This window comes from Ahaetulla prasina, chromosome 5 (assembly GCF_028640845.1).
Source record: "Ahaetulla prasina isolate Xishuangbanna chromosome 5, ASM2864084v1, whole genome shotgun sequence".
In the NCBI taxonomy this organism is placed as follows: domain Eukaryota; kingdom Metazoa; phylum Chordata; class Lepidosauria; order Squamata; family Colubridae; genus Ahaetulla; species Ahaetulla prasina.
This window is the reverse complement of record NC_080543.1, coordinates 69,575,440-69,592,181: the sequence shown is the minus strand read 5'-3', so window position 1 is coordinate 69,592,181 and position 16,742 is coordinate 69,575,440. Positions and strand designations below refer to the sequence as shown.

The 16,742-nt window shown below is 37.4% G+C and overlaps 1 protein-coding gene across 8 annotated transcripts in view; it reads right to left on the bottom strand.

The window, feature by feature from the left end:
* The window catches only part of DMD (dystrophin), a 1,918,566-nt gene that overhangs the window by 853,867 nt on the left and 1,047,957 nt on the right, over positions 1-16,742 (bottom strand). For all 8 annotated transcript variants that reach the window (XR_009155503.1, XR_009155504.1, XM_058186507.1 and 5 more), the window contains one exon: positions 7,757-7,932. Coding sequence is in view for 6 of the 8 variants with exons in the window: in XM_058186507.1 (XP_058042490.1) it covers positions 7,757-7,932 (176 nt within the window). In the remaining 2 variants the exon portion in view is untranslated. The remainder of the gene's footprint in view (positions 1-7,756; positions 7,933-16,742) is intronic.

Below are 16,742 nucleotides of genomic sequence, written 5' to 3'. Positions count from 1 at the left end.
TGTTGACAGACTCCTGTGACCTACTTAAGGAAATTCAATGTCTCATAAGGCCTTTAATCTTGAATGATCTTCTACACCCTCTGCAGCCTTCAAAAGTCACAAAAGACATGCCCCATTCTCACATGATTTTTAGAGGGTTCAGATGCCATGTGAGAGCACAGCCTCTTGTACAACTTTCAGAGGGTCTGAGGGCCACATGACAACACATCCCCTTCTCACACGACCTGCATAGTCTTTGAAAAGTCACAGTATTGAAAAGAAAATTTTTTGAACAGGCTTCGGGTGGCACCGCTCTCTTCGCTGGACGCCTGTAAAGGCGCCCCATGCTGAGATATCGTAAAAGCCGGCAAAAACAGCGAAAATCAGCTGCTCGCCAGCTTGAAGTACTCTCCCTGGGAGAAAGGGAAGGGAAAGAGCAGTGGAAAAGTGGTAGAATTCCTCAGAGGCTTTGCTTTGTGAAAGTGAAACCTCGGAGGGTTGAGTCCTGCATAACTCCGCTGAGCTCCGAATCCAGCACACTCCTGCAGTAGCGGGAAAAGAAGAAAGCGTCCACCCCTGCTCAAGTGATTTTTCTTTGGATCTCTGGATGCAGACGGAACAAACACAAGTGATCGATCATTGGGATTGCAAGTAATGAACCTTCTACCCTTTAAGAAAAGAAACATTCTATTGTTTCAATTAAGATTGCTGAAAATGGCATCTGAGAGAAAGTGAAAGTTGGAAGTTGTTTGTGTAATCAAGTGGAGAGTGCATTTGTGGACTGTTAAAGTGGTAGCTCTCCTATATTGAAAGGAAGATAGAAGATAGAAAAAGTTTTTTTTTATTTTACATTCTTGATTCTGACTTTATAACTGAACTTTAATTTGGAATTTGAAATGGCTTCTAAACCACCTAAGCCTACAACAAGAAGGGGATCTGAAGTGGGTATGGAAGATATGTTTAAAGAACAGACAAAAATATTTGAAGAAAGGTTTAAAGAAGTTATGAATCATATTGTAATGACTAGAGAGGAAATGAAAGAAAATAAGAAAAAAAATAAGAAAATATATTTTGATGGCTTTTCAAGGTTTGGAAAATTTTTTGGAGGTTTTGGAAGAGAAAGTGGAAGAAATTAATCAATCTAATCAGCATTTGGAAAATACAACGGAACAATTGCAAATAAAAGTGGTCAAAAATGAAGATCGGGTGGTGGTGTTACAATACAGGGTGATGGAAGGGGCTTTGAGAATCAGAGGCTTGCAGGAGGAAAAAGATGAGGACCTTAAGAAAATTTTATCAGAGGCTTTGGCTGAAAGGTTAGGACTTGATCCACAAGAGGTTGCCATTCAAATTGACAAAGTATATAGGGTTAACTAGACAAAAAAAATTGCAAAGAGACATTGAGGTTTATTTCTTGACAAGAACAATGAGAAATCAAATTCTGCAAGCCACATATCAGAAAAAGTTGCAAATAGCAGAACAAGAGGTGATGGTTCTGAAAGAGATTCCCCCTAAGATGTTAAAAGACTGGAAAGAGTTTATATTTTTTACACAAGAGCTCAAGAATCGTCAGATTCAATTTAGATGGGAGGTTCCAGCTGGTCTCACAGTGTTTTTTCAGGGAAGGAGATATCGTAATGAAACTGTGTTGAAAGCGAAAGATTTCCTTTTCAATGTACTGAAAGTTGATCCTGAAGCAACAGATAAAAGCCCACAAGAGAGGCAAATGAGTACGGAAGCTGACGTGGCCCCTTTGATGTTATTATCTCAAGAACAGCCACAAGAACGAAGGATGACAAGGGCGGCTACTAAGCATAAAGAAAAGGAGGATCAACTTCAAAGTAAAAGTCAAAAGTCTACAGAAAGTCTACAAAAGTAAAAAAGAAAAAAAAGTTAAAAAAAAAGTAAAAAAGTAAAAAGAAGTCTACAAAAGTAAAAGTCAAAAGTCTACAGAAGCAGAAGCAGTGGGAGGAGCGAGGCCAAAGACAAGAGTGAGGATCTTCAGCTGATTGCTCAAAAGGTTCGCAAGGCCACAGATGGCAAATAAATTCTTGACTTTGAATGTTAATGGTTTGAATTCAGCGCAGAAAAGAAGAAAAATATTTCATTATTTGAGACAATTTAAAAATGATGTGATTTGTTTACAAGAGACACATATTAAACTATCAGATCAAAAATTCCTAATAAACTCAAAATTAGGTAAACACTTTGTTGTTTCAGCTTTGGATAAGAAAAATGGTATAGTGGTACATTTGAGAAAAGATATACCAGCCAAACTAATTGAAGCAAATATCCAAGGAAGATATATCACTATTGAACTTGTGTTAGAAGGAAAAAAGACACTCTTGATTGGTATATATGCACCTAATCAGCAACAAGAAAAATTCTATAGGATGTTGCATGATAAACTGACTCTTTGGGATTATAAATCATTTATTATACTAGGGGATTGGAATGGTGTAATAGATACCAGAAAAGCTAAGAGAATTGTCTCTAAGTAAACTCCTACACATGCAAAGCTGCCCAAATCTTTTTTTGAGATGATGGAAGATTTTGAGTTGAGAGATGTATGGAGAATGCGGAATCTTGAAGATAGAGATTTTACTTTTTTTTCTGATAGGCATCAATCTTTTTCATGTATTGATTTTATATTAATCACTAATGATTTGCTTCTTAGGGGGAAGAAAACGAAGATATTTCCAAGGTGTTTATCTGACAAGAGTCCAGTATGGTTGGAATTGCAACAAGAAAAATGTGGTAGAAAATCCTGGAGAATAAATGAAAATTTGCTTAGATATGAAGATAATGTAAATCAATGTAAAAAACAAATGAAAGAATTTTTTGATGATAATTTGAATAGGGGAGAAATGGTTTGGGACGTGAGTAAGGCCTTTATGAGAGAAGTCTTAATATATATTGATAATAAACAGAGAAGTAAACAACAAAAACAGCGTAGGTATTTAGAAGAGGAAATCCAAAAGAAACAACAATTATTAATACATAATTCACATGATCAAAAACTAAAAGATCCAATAAAGATAGTACAGAGTCAATTTAATATGATAATGGCAGACCAGGTGGCAAAAAACATACAGTATGCTAAACATAATACTTTTTATAATGCAAATAGACCTGGTAGGTGTTTAGGATATACCTTAAGGAAAAAACAAAAAGCACGTATTATAGAAAAAATAGAATATAAAGGTAAAAAGAGATATCAACAGGATAAAATTAAAAAAGCTTTTTTAGAATATTATACAAATTTATATGCTAAAGATACAATCTTGAACATGGATATTGATAAATATTTGAAAGAGTACAAGGTTAAAGGTTTAACCTTAGAACAAAGGGAATAATTGAATCTACCTGTAACTTCTGAAAAAATTATTTTGACAATAAAACAATTAAAAATGGGAAAAACCTCTGGTACGGATGGACTTACAGCAATTTATTATAAAAATTTACAGAATGAGATAGTAGGCCCACTTAAGGAATTATTTAATCAGATACAATTAGGAGGGGGAATACCCCCATCATGGAGAACTACTTTCATTTCATTGATACCAAAAGAAGAACAGGATTGTTCTAAACCTGGGAATTATAGGCCGATTTCACTTCTGAATAATGATTAGAAGATTTTTGCTAAAATAATAACGAATAGATTAATGTTAGTTCTGCAACAAAGAATTCATACTAATCAATCTGGATTTATAAAGGGGAGGCAGATGAGGAATAATGTTAGACAGATTGTAAACTTATTGGAATGTTTAGAAAAGAACAATCAGATTTCTGCAGCATTTGTTTTTTTGGATGCAGAGAAAGCCTTTGATCGCCTGCATTGGGAATTTTTATTCAAATTAATAGATAAAATGGAGATTGTTTTATGAGAATAATTAGAACGATTTATGGAGAGCAAACAGCACAGATAATAGTTAATGGTAGTTTGACAGAAGTTTTTAAGATTGCGACAGGAACAAGACAGGGGTGGCCACTATCACCATTATTGTTTATTCTAACTCTGGAGCCATTACTGGATAAAATAAGAGAGGTAAAGGAGATAGAGGGAATTAAAATTAGACAACATGAGTATAAAAAGTGAGAGCATTTGCTGATGACTTGGTGATTATTTTGTCAAATCCTATAAACTCAAGTGTATGTTTGTTGGAAATAATTGATCAATGTGGAAAAGTTTCAGGATTTAAAGTAAATCAGAATAAAACAAAAGTGATAACAAAAAATATGACTAGACAACAGAAAGAAAAATTAGAGGAAAAAACAGGATTTGAAATTGTAAAAAAGGTTAAATACCTAGGGGTTATATTACTTCTTCAAATGTGAAATTGTATAAAAATAACTTTGAGGTATTATGGCAAAAAGTTCAGAAGGAAATGCTCAGTTGGAAAAAAATTACAATTATCATTATTTGGGAGAATAGCAGCCATTAAAATGAATGTTTTACCTAGATTTTTATTTTTGTTTCAGATGATACCAATGATTAAGAAAGATAAAAATTTGGAAGAATGGCAGATTGGAATTAATAAATTTATATGGGAAGGTAAAAAAGCGAGAGTTAAAATGAAAATAATTCAAGACATATGGGAAAGGGGAGGTTTAAAAATGCCCAATTTTAAATTATATTATGAAGCAGTTGCTCTTTCGGTAATAAGTGATTGGTTTAACCTAACGAAGGAAAGGATTTTGAATATAGAAGGTTATGATTTACTATATGGATGGCATGCATATTTATTGTATGATAAAAAACTGGATAGAGCCTTTAAGAATCATGTGTTAAGAATTACTCTTCTGCGTGTCTGGAAGAAATACTATTACAAGTTGAATTATAAAATTCCTATTTGGGCAAACCCCAGGCATGCAATAGAGAATATAAATATAGAACAGAAACAGGAAATAATTACTTATAAAGAACTTTTATATTTTGAGAGGTAATTTACAATTAAAATCCTTGCAACAATTAAAAGAAGAAGGGAGAAACTATACTTGGTTCCAATATGGTCAATTACGAGCTAGTATGCAACAGCTATGTTAATTTGATATAATGAAGGGAACAATAGGACAGGAACAGTAGGCACTTTTGTGCTCTTATGCACTCCCCTTATAGTCTTCTTAGGAATGGGGTGAAGTCAATAGTAGACAGTTTTTGGTTGAAGATTTTGGGATTTTGAGTAGAGACTATGGAGTCAGGTAATGAGTTCCAAGCGTTAACAACTCTGTTATAGAAGTCATATTTTCTGCAATCAAGTTTGAAGCGGTTGACATTAAGTTTGAATCTATTGTTTGCTCTTGTATTATTGCGATTGAAGCTGAAGTAGTCTTTTACAGGAAGGATATTGCAATAGATGATTTTGTGTGTTAAACATAGGTCATGTCGAAGTCGGCGGAGTTCTAAATTTTCTAATCCCAGGATTTCAAGTCTGGTGGTATAAGGTATTTTGTTGTTTTCGGAGAAGCGAAGAACTCTTCTAGTAAAATATTTCTGGACGTGTTCGATTGTATTAATGTCAGAGATGTGGTATGGGTTAACCCTAACCCTAACCCTGAAGATGACGAATGAGACTTTGTCGAAACGTCGCCAAGACATTTCCAATTTTACGTGAGAGAAAACCCGAATAATCAAAGACCTACATATATATATTTATATATATATTTATAGAAATATATATTTCTTTTATGACATGTTGTTTTTTATTTATGTCAATGTTTGTGTATACTGTTGGGACAAAATGAAATTTAAAAAAAATGTGTTTGGGACGGGCCCTGTCTGTTCCTCCCCTTCACTGAGCTCAGGCCCTGAAAACAGCTGTTTCTGCCTGAGTGTGAATTGATGGGTCCTGCTCTGTATCTGGTTCTGAGTCCTCTTGCTCCTCAGAGCCTTCCACAGGCTCCGATGTTAACCCAGGCACCCCTTCCATCTCCTCTGACTCATCTGACTTGACTGCCAGCTCCACTGGTAGTCGATGAACCACAACATGAAGTTTGGTGGAGCCATTACATTTTATTTTATTTATTATTTAGATTTTTATTTTAGATTTAGATGTTTGAAGCAGACCATCTTAAAAAGCAGGTCCTTTATTTCCTGCTCTGGTTAACTTCATTGTCACAAGGAAGTAATCTGTCATGATAATAGATCAGTATGAAAAGTCATCTAGCACCAGATCAAATATGTGATATGTGATCTGCATAATATGTGATCTGCATAAGCGCACAAACGTGCCTACCGTTCCTGTCCTATTGTTTTTCTTTTCTTCTTCCTATATATATATATGCTTATTCCTCCTAATATTTACTCATATATATGTTTATATACTATGTAATCTTTTTGTATGATACTTACATATATTGTTGTGACAAAATAAATAAATAAATAAATGAATGAATGAATGAATGAATGTTTGCTCTTGTTTTGTTTAACAATCTACCTTGTTAGGTAGTGACCAATTAAGATATGGAGATTAATGACATTTAGGAATTTTTAAATTTTCCACAGGATTTCTAGCTGTAATACATAGTTTTACTGATTGGGCCCCTCAACAGAACACAAAAATTAAAAAGAAATTTTTGTGGACTTTCAGTTCCTGGTAGCCCAAATGTCCCTTAATATATTTGGTCATTCAATCAAAATATTCATAGGCAATGAAGTGAACCACCTAAAGGATAAAATTCACTGTACATACTTAATACAGCTCCTGAAGACTTCAGTTCAATGCATAAAATTTAGTTAGAGCTGGTAGTGGGACTTAGGTTCCATTAAAATAATAAAGAAAAATAAATCAAAAAATGTTTTTATCCAAAGTAAGTTCAATTAATCATATAATACATTGGAAGTTTTACCCAATACTTACTCATACTTTTAAAATCCACAAACACATTTTTTTCTTTTTTCAGAAAAAAGTTCATAAGGGTTTCTAATCATAATAATAAAGGCCTTTTTTCCAAGTCAATTCTGTTATCTCTCCTAATGCTGTCATTTTCATCAGCCTTTCCTCCATTGTGGGTATTTCAGAATTTTCCCACTTTGTGCATATAATAATCCTGCAGCAGTTATCATATATAAAAACAACCTTCTATATCTCTTCTCTATCCATTTCTCTCAATAAGATGAGTTCTTATTGAATATGAATATTAATGAATATTAATCTTTAAAATTCTTTGTATCACTGCATGTATTTAAATGCAACATTTTCTAGTTGTTTTTCAAGTCCACCAAGCACGATAAAATGACCCTTTATGTTACATTTCCAATTTAAATTTGAAGTACTTTACAAATTAGAAGAATGCTGAAACAACCAGCCATGTTTAAACAAATATTTTATATTGATGAGAAAAATAAAATATATTACCTTATTTTAATTTTATCACATGTTCTATATTCTTATACAACTGCATATTGTTCCTTCGTGATGGCAAGTAAAAATACTATTAAGAATTTTTAATTCTTTATTGAAGCATTAAATGTCTGCCAAAATGTCTGCTAAAACTGGTATCTGTTTACTTTGAACTCCTTTTATTTGTGGAAGAGAGACTAGGGTGTCCCTTCTTTAGAAAATGAATTTAGATAGGAAACAACATGTGCTACTAAAAACAAAAACTCTAATATAATATAATGCCAAGTTCTAAAGCTACGTCTTAGTACTTTCAATTGTCTCCTCAGCAGTGTGTCATTCATCTACACACATAAAATTAGACCTCCTTCACAATAACCATTATTGGAATATGTTATGAAATACCAAAAAATAAAATAAAACTGTTATTACTCTACCTCTTTTTTCTCTCTGCAAACTGCCTGCAGACTTCCTTCCATCGGAAATTCAAGCTGTCCAATTTTTCTCTTAAAATGCTGGCATCTGTTGCTGATGATTGCTCAATAATCTCATCTCCAACTATGTTCAAAGTTCTGACAACAGCTTGCTGCCTCCCAATGTCATCCTGAAGATCCTGCAAGGTACCAAATATTCTAATTAAACTAGAAAGCAATCCTCTTCTGCTTCATTACCGATCAAGAATGCTGTTATAGTAAATATACATGATATAATCTTTTTTTGTCTTTAAATACCAAATTTATCAATAGTGATAGTTTTTTTTACAAGCATGAATTATTTTCAGATATGTTTCCCTTATGATATTTGGTGCACTATAGAAGATTACGTAGAGAAGATTTAAAATATATATACCAAATACAAAACATCACTTAATCTATTGGAAATTTGAAAGTGATTTATATTCCACCACATAGCACATACATCATCTTCTTCTGACATGCAGATAAAACTCACTTATCACCCTTATTATTTATCCTAAAATTAGAGGTACTGTTAATAAAAATTAGAGCTGAACATGAAATAAAAGGCCTGAAAATTAAAAAGAAGAAGAAGAGTATAACGTCCAAGTGTTTGTGGACGATTTAGTATTTATTTTAGAGCAACCGATACAGACAGGACCTAAACTAATACAACAAATAGAAGAATATGGTAGAGTAGCAAGACTCAAAATCAACAAATCCAAAACAAAGGCATCAACGAAAAACCTTACTAAAAAACAGGAAAAGGAACTGGAAGATAAAATGGGCATTCAAATGACCAAAAAAGTAAAATATCTAGGAATTTGACTTTCACTTAAATGTTCGTCAATTAAAGAGGATAATTACAACAAACTAATATTACAGATAAAGAAAGATTTGGAAATTTGGAACAAATTACAACTATCTCTCATAGGAAGAATAGCATCAATCAAAATGAACATTCTATCATGAATGCTGTTTCTCTTCCAGGTAGCATCCATAACATTAGGGAAGAGTTTCTTCAAAGACTTAAACAAATTAATAGCGAATTGCATTTGGCAAGGGAAAAAACCGAGGATTAAAATAAAATTATTGCAGGACGATAGAGAAAGAGGAGGCTTCAGGTTCCCAGATTGGGAGACATACACTCACCTGGTTCAAAGATTGGATTGAATTAAGGAATAAAAGAATCTTAACATTAGAAGGGCATGACCTACAGATAGGGTGGCATGCCTTCTTATGGGATGGAAAAAATAATAATCCACAGCTACTTCCAGAGATATTTAATTAGAGATGCGCTATTACAAGTATGGCAAAGAATAAAAAAGAACCATTACAATAAAATTCCAGATTGGCTATCAACAATGTAGGCACTAATTTACCTGAATGTATTGGATATTGACAAAATTAAAAGATATAAAGATCTACTAAATGGCCAAGGGAAACTGAAAACAAGACAAGAACGAAAAGAACAGGATACAGACATTGATTGGTGGCCATACATGCAGATACAATCCAGATACAGGACAGACTTAGAACAATATGGATTTTAAAAAGAATCACAAGAATTAGACAAGATCCTTCAAGGCACAGAGGACAAATTGATAAAAAAATATATATAATTATCTACTGAGATACAAAATGGAGGAGGAAGTAATCAAAGAACATATGATAATTTGGGCCAAAAACTTTGGTTATAACATTAAATTGGAGAAATTATGGAACAAAAATTATAAATTGACAATGTCTGTAGCCTACAAGGAAAATATGTATAAAATGTTTTATAGATGGTACCTCCCACCGGCGAGACTGGCCAAAATATTCCCCAATATCCCATCAACCTGTTGGAAAAGTAAACAAAATTGTTTTCATAGGTTTTCATGGGTATAGGTATGTAGGTCTTGGCATATTCGGGTCTTTTCCCATGTAAGGTTGAGAGTATCTTGGCGATGTTTCAACGAGGTCTCACTCAACATCTTCAGGCTGGTGCTTTCGGCTTCGTGCTTCTGTGAGCAAAATGTGGTCAGAGCTGCCGTCTCTCTATAAATACTGGTGGGGAGGTGGGAAGTGTTGCTATGAGCGGGTTGGTTGGCTGTGTGGTTGCATCTTGATTGGTAGAAAGAGTGGGTGTTTGCAGATTGGTCGGCTGTTTTGTAGCATCCTGTGTGGGTGTGATCCTAGTCTTTTGTTCCTGAGCTTTGGTGTTGTGGCCTCCTGTTGTGGTATTGTGGTGAAGTTCTGTGATGTGATGTCTTGAGCAGATGGCTGTGATGCAGCATCCCGGGTTTTGGTTTGGCTCCGAGTCCAAGGACTTGTCATGTGTTCCTGGTGTGTGTCAGCTTGCTTTGTGTGGGGATCGGAGGGGGGCGCAGTAGCCAGTGGTGCCAGCATGGTCTGGCTTCTGGATGGTAGTTGTGTTTCGTCTGTGGGATGGGTTTGGGTTTGAATCTGGTGCAGATGATTGGTGATGGTGTTGTCAGTCCGGTGTCAATTTTTGTAGCTGGGACTCATTTGTTGACTAAGGCTAGTTTCCAGATGTCTGGTAGGTGGGTGGTGTCATCCGGTTTGTTCATGTTGTGAGGGTGTTTCTCTATTTCGATGGCTTACATAATTATTCTCTTGTTATAGTGTTCAGTTCTGGAGATTAATTTGGTTCCTTCAAAATCAATTTCATGTCCTGTGGTTTTGTCCAATGTATGTGGCTGGGCAGATTTTGCATGGTATTTCATAGACTCCTTGGTTTTCTAGATGGATCTTGTCTTTGGGCTTTCTTAAGATGTTGGCTATTTTTTGGTCTGTGCAGAAGGCTGTCTTGATGTTCTATTTGTGGAGAATTTTACTGATTTTATCTGTGGTACCTTTGATGTACGGGAGGAGGGTGATGCCGTTGTCTTGTTCTGTGTCTTGGTTCTTGGGCAGTGTCTCCCTTTGGATTAGGTTGGTAATTGTGTTTCTTTGGAATCTGTTGGAGATTAATACGTTTGTGAGAGTGTGTAATTCAGTTTTCAGGTGGTCTTTGTCAGCTAGGCATTTGGTTCTTGTTGTGTCTGTGCCCCCCGAGCCAGGCCTCCTGCCAGAAAGTGACTCGGAAAGTGAGGGGGAAGGGCCATCAGGACTTACCTCTGGAGTACCGGCTTCCCTGGCTCAGCTCCAGGAGCCAGAGGCAGACCAGATGGAGGAGATAACGAGGCTCTGTCCCCTGACTCTTTCCCCCCCAGGCCACGCCTCCAGACCCGGCTGATGGCAATCAGGCCTGGCTGGACCCTAGGTTTCATAGGCAGGAGAGGTGGGAACAACAGAAGCAGGAGTGGGGCAGGCCTAGGAAATGCTGAGTCATGGAGCCACACCCCACAGAGTATAAAAGCAGCCCTGGCTGCTCTTCTGCTCCGTGATGAGCAAAAATTGAGCTGAACTATTTGACTCGGGGAGAAGTGAGCTGAACATTCGGCCTGGAATCCTGACTTCCTGGTTGCCTGGCAACCCCAAGATAAAAGGGAGATTTTGGCAGGCAGCTGCAGATTCCCTGCCAGGACTGATAGCAGCCGTGAACTCAATTACTGGCTCGTTTAGCCAGCTCACGTGGCTGAGGCCAGAAGGGGACAGAACAGTTCTGGAGATGAGAGTCTTGGCTACCAAATTGATCTGTGCAGGGTGGCGATTGATTGGTGCATTTAAGTAGTGGTTGGTGTGTTGGTAGCGCTGGCACCACTGGCTGCTGGGCCCTCCTCCAATCCCCACACAAAGCAAACTGACACATGCCATGAACATATGACAAGACCTCAAACTCAGAGCCAAACCAAAACCCGGGATGCTGCATCACAGCCATCTGCTCAGGACATTACATCACAGAACTCAAGAGGCCACAACACCAAAGCTGTTACAACACAACCAACCACGCAGGATGTTACAGCACAAGACTCAGGAGGTCACATTCCCAGAATTCAGGACGTTTCCACACAGCCCATTACCCAGGTCATTACAATACAGAAGACTAATGGGCACACAACTAGGACCACATCCACAAAGGATTCTACAAAACAGCCGACTAATCTGCAAACATCCACTCTACCTACCAATCAAGATACAACCATACAGCCAACCAACCCACTTACAGCAACAAAGCCAACACTCCCCACCTCCCTACCAATATTTATAGAGAGACGGCAGCTCCTACCATGCTTTGCTCGCACAAGCACAAAGCCGTAAGCACCAGCCTGAAGATGACAAGTGAGACCTCGTTGAAACGTCACTAAGATACTCTCAACCAAAGACCGACCTACCTACACACACACACACACACACACACACACACACACACACATATCAGACCGAGGAAACTACAGACAAATCAGCCTTAAAGCAATACCTGGGTAGGTACAGGAAATGATAATTAAAAAACAGATCTGCCAACATCTAGAAACAAATAAACATCTAGAAGTTAGCATGGGTTTGTTAAAAATAAATCATGCAAAACCAATCTTGTTTCATTCTTCAACATATGATTAAATTAGTGTACCAGGAAAATACTGTGTACATAGTATACTTAGACTCCAGCAAAGCATTTGACAAAGTAGACCACAAGCTACTTCTTGGTAAGCTAGTAAAAAGTGGAATAGATAGCATCACCATCAGATGGATTTGTAACTGGCTGAAAAACCATACTCAAGAATAGTCCTTAATAGTACTTCATCTACATGGAAGGAAGGAAGCACTGGGGTACCACAACATTATGTCTTAGGCCAGTACTCTTTAATATCTTTGTGAACAACTTAGATGAGGGAATAGAAGGGGAACTTATCAAATATGTGTATGATACTAAACTGGCAGGAATAGCCAACACCCTAGATCTGTGATGGCAAACCTATGGCATGCATGCCACTGGTGGCACACATAGTCATATCAGTGGGCATGCAAGCTCAGCTCCGGCACAGGCATGCTGATTTTTGGGCCTTCTGGGCCCACCAGAAGTAAGGAAACAGGCTGTTTCCTGCCTCTGGAAGGCCTCGGGGGGTGGTGGGGAAGGCCTGTTTTTCTCTCTGACCTGGCTCCAGAACCTCTCTAGGAGTCTGGGGAGGGCGAAAGTGGTCTTCCCCCCACCCCGGAGGTCCTCTGGAGGCTGAAAACAGCCTGTTTGCCAACTTCCAGTCCCACCAGAAGTTGGCAAACAGGCCGTTTGCACCTCTAGAGGACCTCCAGGGGGTGGGGAAGGCTGTTTTCACCCTCCCCAGACTCCTAGAAAGGCTCTGGAACCAGGTCAGAGAGAAAAACAGGCCTACCGGGCCATTGTGTGCCAGAAGTGTGGGGAGGTGGGGTCGTGTGCGCATGTGTGGGGGCAGGGCACATAGAATTACAGGTGTGGACAGGCACATGCATAATCCCCCCCATCATGCAATGGCAAAAGGGTTTGCCATCACTTCCCTAGATGATAGGCTCAAGAACCAGATAGATCTTGACAGACTTGAACACTGGGTCCTATCTAACAAAATGTAATTCAACATAGAGAAAAGTAAAGACTTGGGAAGAAAAACACATATAGATTGGGTGAAACCAGACTTAGTAGCAGCAACTCTGAGAGGGATATTGGAGTCTGATTGGACAACCAACTAAATAAGAACCAATAGTATGCAGCGGCAGCTAAAAAAGCCAATGTAATCCTATGTTGCATTAACAGAGGGATTCAATGAAGATCTTGTAAGGTATTAATACCACTTTAGTCAGAACACATCTAGAACACTACATCCAGTTTTGGTCACCATGCTATAAAAAAGATGTTGAGACTCTAGAATGAGTGCAGAGAAGAACTTCATAAAATATATGAAGAATTGTTACAAGAACTGGGCATGGCTAGTCTAGTGAAGAGAAGGACCAGGGGAGACATGATAGCGGTGTTTCAATACTTGAGGGGCTGCCACAGAGTGGAGGGGGTCAACCTATTTTCCAAAGCACCTGAAGGTTAGACAAGGAATAATGGATAGAAACTGATCAAGGGGAGATTCAACCTAGAAATATGGAGAAATTTTCTGACAGTGGAGAACAATCAACCAGTGGAACAGCTTGCCTTTAGAAGTTGTGGGATCTTCATCACTGTAAGCTTTTAAGAAGAAACTGGACTGCCATCTGTCAGAAATCGTAAAGGGCGGGGGTGTCAAACTTGATTTCATTGAGGGCCGCCTTAGGGTTGTGATTGACCTCAGGTGGCTGGGGTGGGCATGGTCATGGTGGGCATGGCCAGCTCAATATCACTTGTGTCAGGGGCGCCTGTGGTGGCCTGAGCACTCTGTCAGTGAAAACAGGCTCCCGAACTCTGTTTTCAGCTGTGACAGCCTCCTGCAATCCTCTGCCAGTGAACTTGGTTATCAGAGTTCAATTTTTTCAACTGAAATTAAGACACTATTTGATTAAAACTATTATATAATCAAATTATTCAATTTTTTTTTTTTTATTCAAAAAGTTTTACAAAATTTTTTTTCCCCCTTTCCCCCCAACCCCTTTCCCTTCACAAACCCCCTCCCCCTCCCCCCCTGGCTTCCCGGAACAAACACAAGGTATAGTTAAAAATAAAACAAACATATGCTAAAAAAAAAAAAAAATTTTCCCCCCAAAACTATTATACCAATTCTCCCTCTCTAGCTCTGACTTCCTCCTTACATAACCAAATCCTTCAAAAAATTAACAATAAACAATAATAAAATATATAAATCAGTAGAACAAATTAATCCTAAAATATTTAAAACCAGCTAAAACGTAAAAATCCAATCCAATTCAGAGAATATCTCCCTTATAGCTTCAATAACCATATAACCATATAATTCTTTCGGGGACACAAATATTTTTGTCTATTAATATTTTAAAAAAACCTTGTTTCAAAAATAATACTATTGTCTCTTGCCATTTTTTTTGGTGCATTAATCTCTGTCTTTCCTTCGTTGCTCCTTTTAAAAAGTCAATCACAATATTTCCTAGTAATTCCTTATGTCCAGAAATCCAAAAATTACTGCCGTATATTCCATCAGTCCAAAAAAAGAACTCTTGGGAAACATTAAGCTTGTGAGTCTTTTCCATTTGAGGGACAATCTCCTGTAGCACAAATTCAGGCAGCTCATCCAAACTATTTAAAGAAAACTTCTTTAGATCACCTTGTTTCTTCACGATCAAATCTTCATATTTATCCACTTTTATTTGTATATCCTCCATTCCATTTTCCGAATAATTGCACTGGTTAATTTGCTCCAAACTCTCATCCAAAACGTCCCATTTTTATCAATTTGTATTTTTGAATAATTAAATACATTCTTTCTGTGTAGTCCTGTATAACGTCCCGAACCCATTCTTCTGAAAGAACCTCCATAACAAAATTCCTGCTGAGAATCCCCTTGTAACGTACTTAAACAGCATAATATAATCCAACAGTCCACAGTCAAACACAATAAGATAAAATCTCCATTCAGTTTCGATTCAACAGCAAAGCTCCCTTTGATGTATCGCTCTGCTTTCAGTTTCTCTAAAACGAAACTGAAGGGGGGGAGGAAGTCAGAAAATCAAAAATACTTGCAAACCAATAATTGCTCCTCACATTCGTTCCGCCTGCTTTTCGTATCCACAAAAAAAATCAATTGCTAGCAGAAGTGGACATCTTCCTCTTTTCCTGCTTTTTCAGGAGCGCAGAGAATACTGGAGGTGGGGGAGGGGTAAATAAGGGGATTCACCGTTCAGGACTTTGTATTACAAAAACAAAGCCCCTAGGGGAATCTACCCAATTCCTCCCCCTTGCTCTGTCTCTCTCTTTCAACCAGAGAGAGAAATGAAGCCGGGATCAGTTGTTAAATCCGGCTTTTACGGTATTCAATGCGGAGTGCCATAAATTGGCACCCAGCGAGAAAGATGGCGCCACCCAGAAGCCCAAATTATTCAATTTTTAATTTGACATATTTATATTTTTAATACATCAAAATATATCAAAATATGAATATTTCTATCAAACAGATTTACTCTTTAAAATATTACAATAGATATAATTGCAAAAAAAACCCACCTTGTTATAAAGCATGTCAAAAAAATTCACAATAATAGATCCTCTCTCAAGAGTGGTGGGTTGTTTTTTTTTATATATAGTTAATCCCATTAGAATTTTGTATAGTTTCATGAAACTCATTTTATAATAATAATAACAGAGTTAGAAGGGACCTTGGAGGTCTTCTAGTCCAACACCCTGCCCAGGCAGGAAACCCTACACCATTTCAGACAAATGGTTATCCAACGTTTTCTTAAAAATTTCCAGAGTTGGAGCATTTACAACTTCTGCAGGCAAGTCGTTCCACTGATTAATTGTTCTAACTGTCAGGAAATTTCTCCTTAGTTCTAAGTTGCTTCTCTCCTTTCCACCCATTGCTTCTTGTTCTACCCTCAGGTGCTTTGGAGAATAGTTTGACTCCCTCTTCTTTGTGGCAACCCCTGAGATATTGGAACACTGCTATCATGTCTCCTCTAGTCCTTCTTTTCATTAAACTAGGCATACCCAGTTCCTGCAACCGTTCTTCATATGTTTTAGCCTCCAGTCCCCTAATCATCTTTGTTGCTCTTCTCTGTACTCTTTCTAGAGTCTCAAAATCTTTTTTATATCGTGGCAACCAAAACTGAATTCAATATTCCAAGTGTGGCCTTACTATGTGTATAATAAGTGTGGCTTATTATAAAGTGGTATTGACACTTCACGTGATCTTGATTCTATCCCTCTGTTTATGCAGCCCAGAACTGTGTTGGCTTTTTTGGCAGCTGCTGCACATTGCTGGCTCATATCTAAATAGTTGTCCACTAGGACTCCAAGATCCCTCTCACAGTTACTGCTATTGAGCAAGGTACCACATATCCGGTACCTGTGCATTTTGGTGTTTTTTTTGGCCTAAATGTAGAACCTTACTTTTTTCACTGTTGAATTTCATTTTGTTAGATAGCGCCCAAGGTTCAAGTC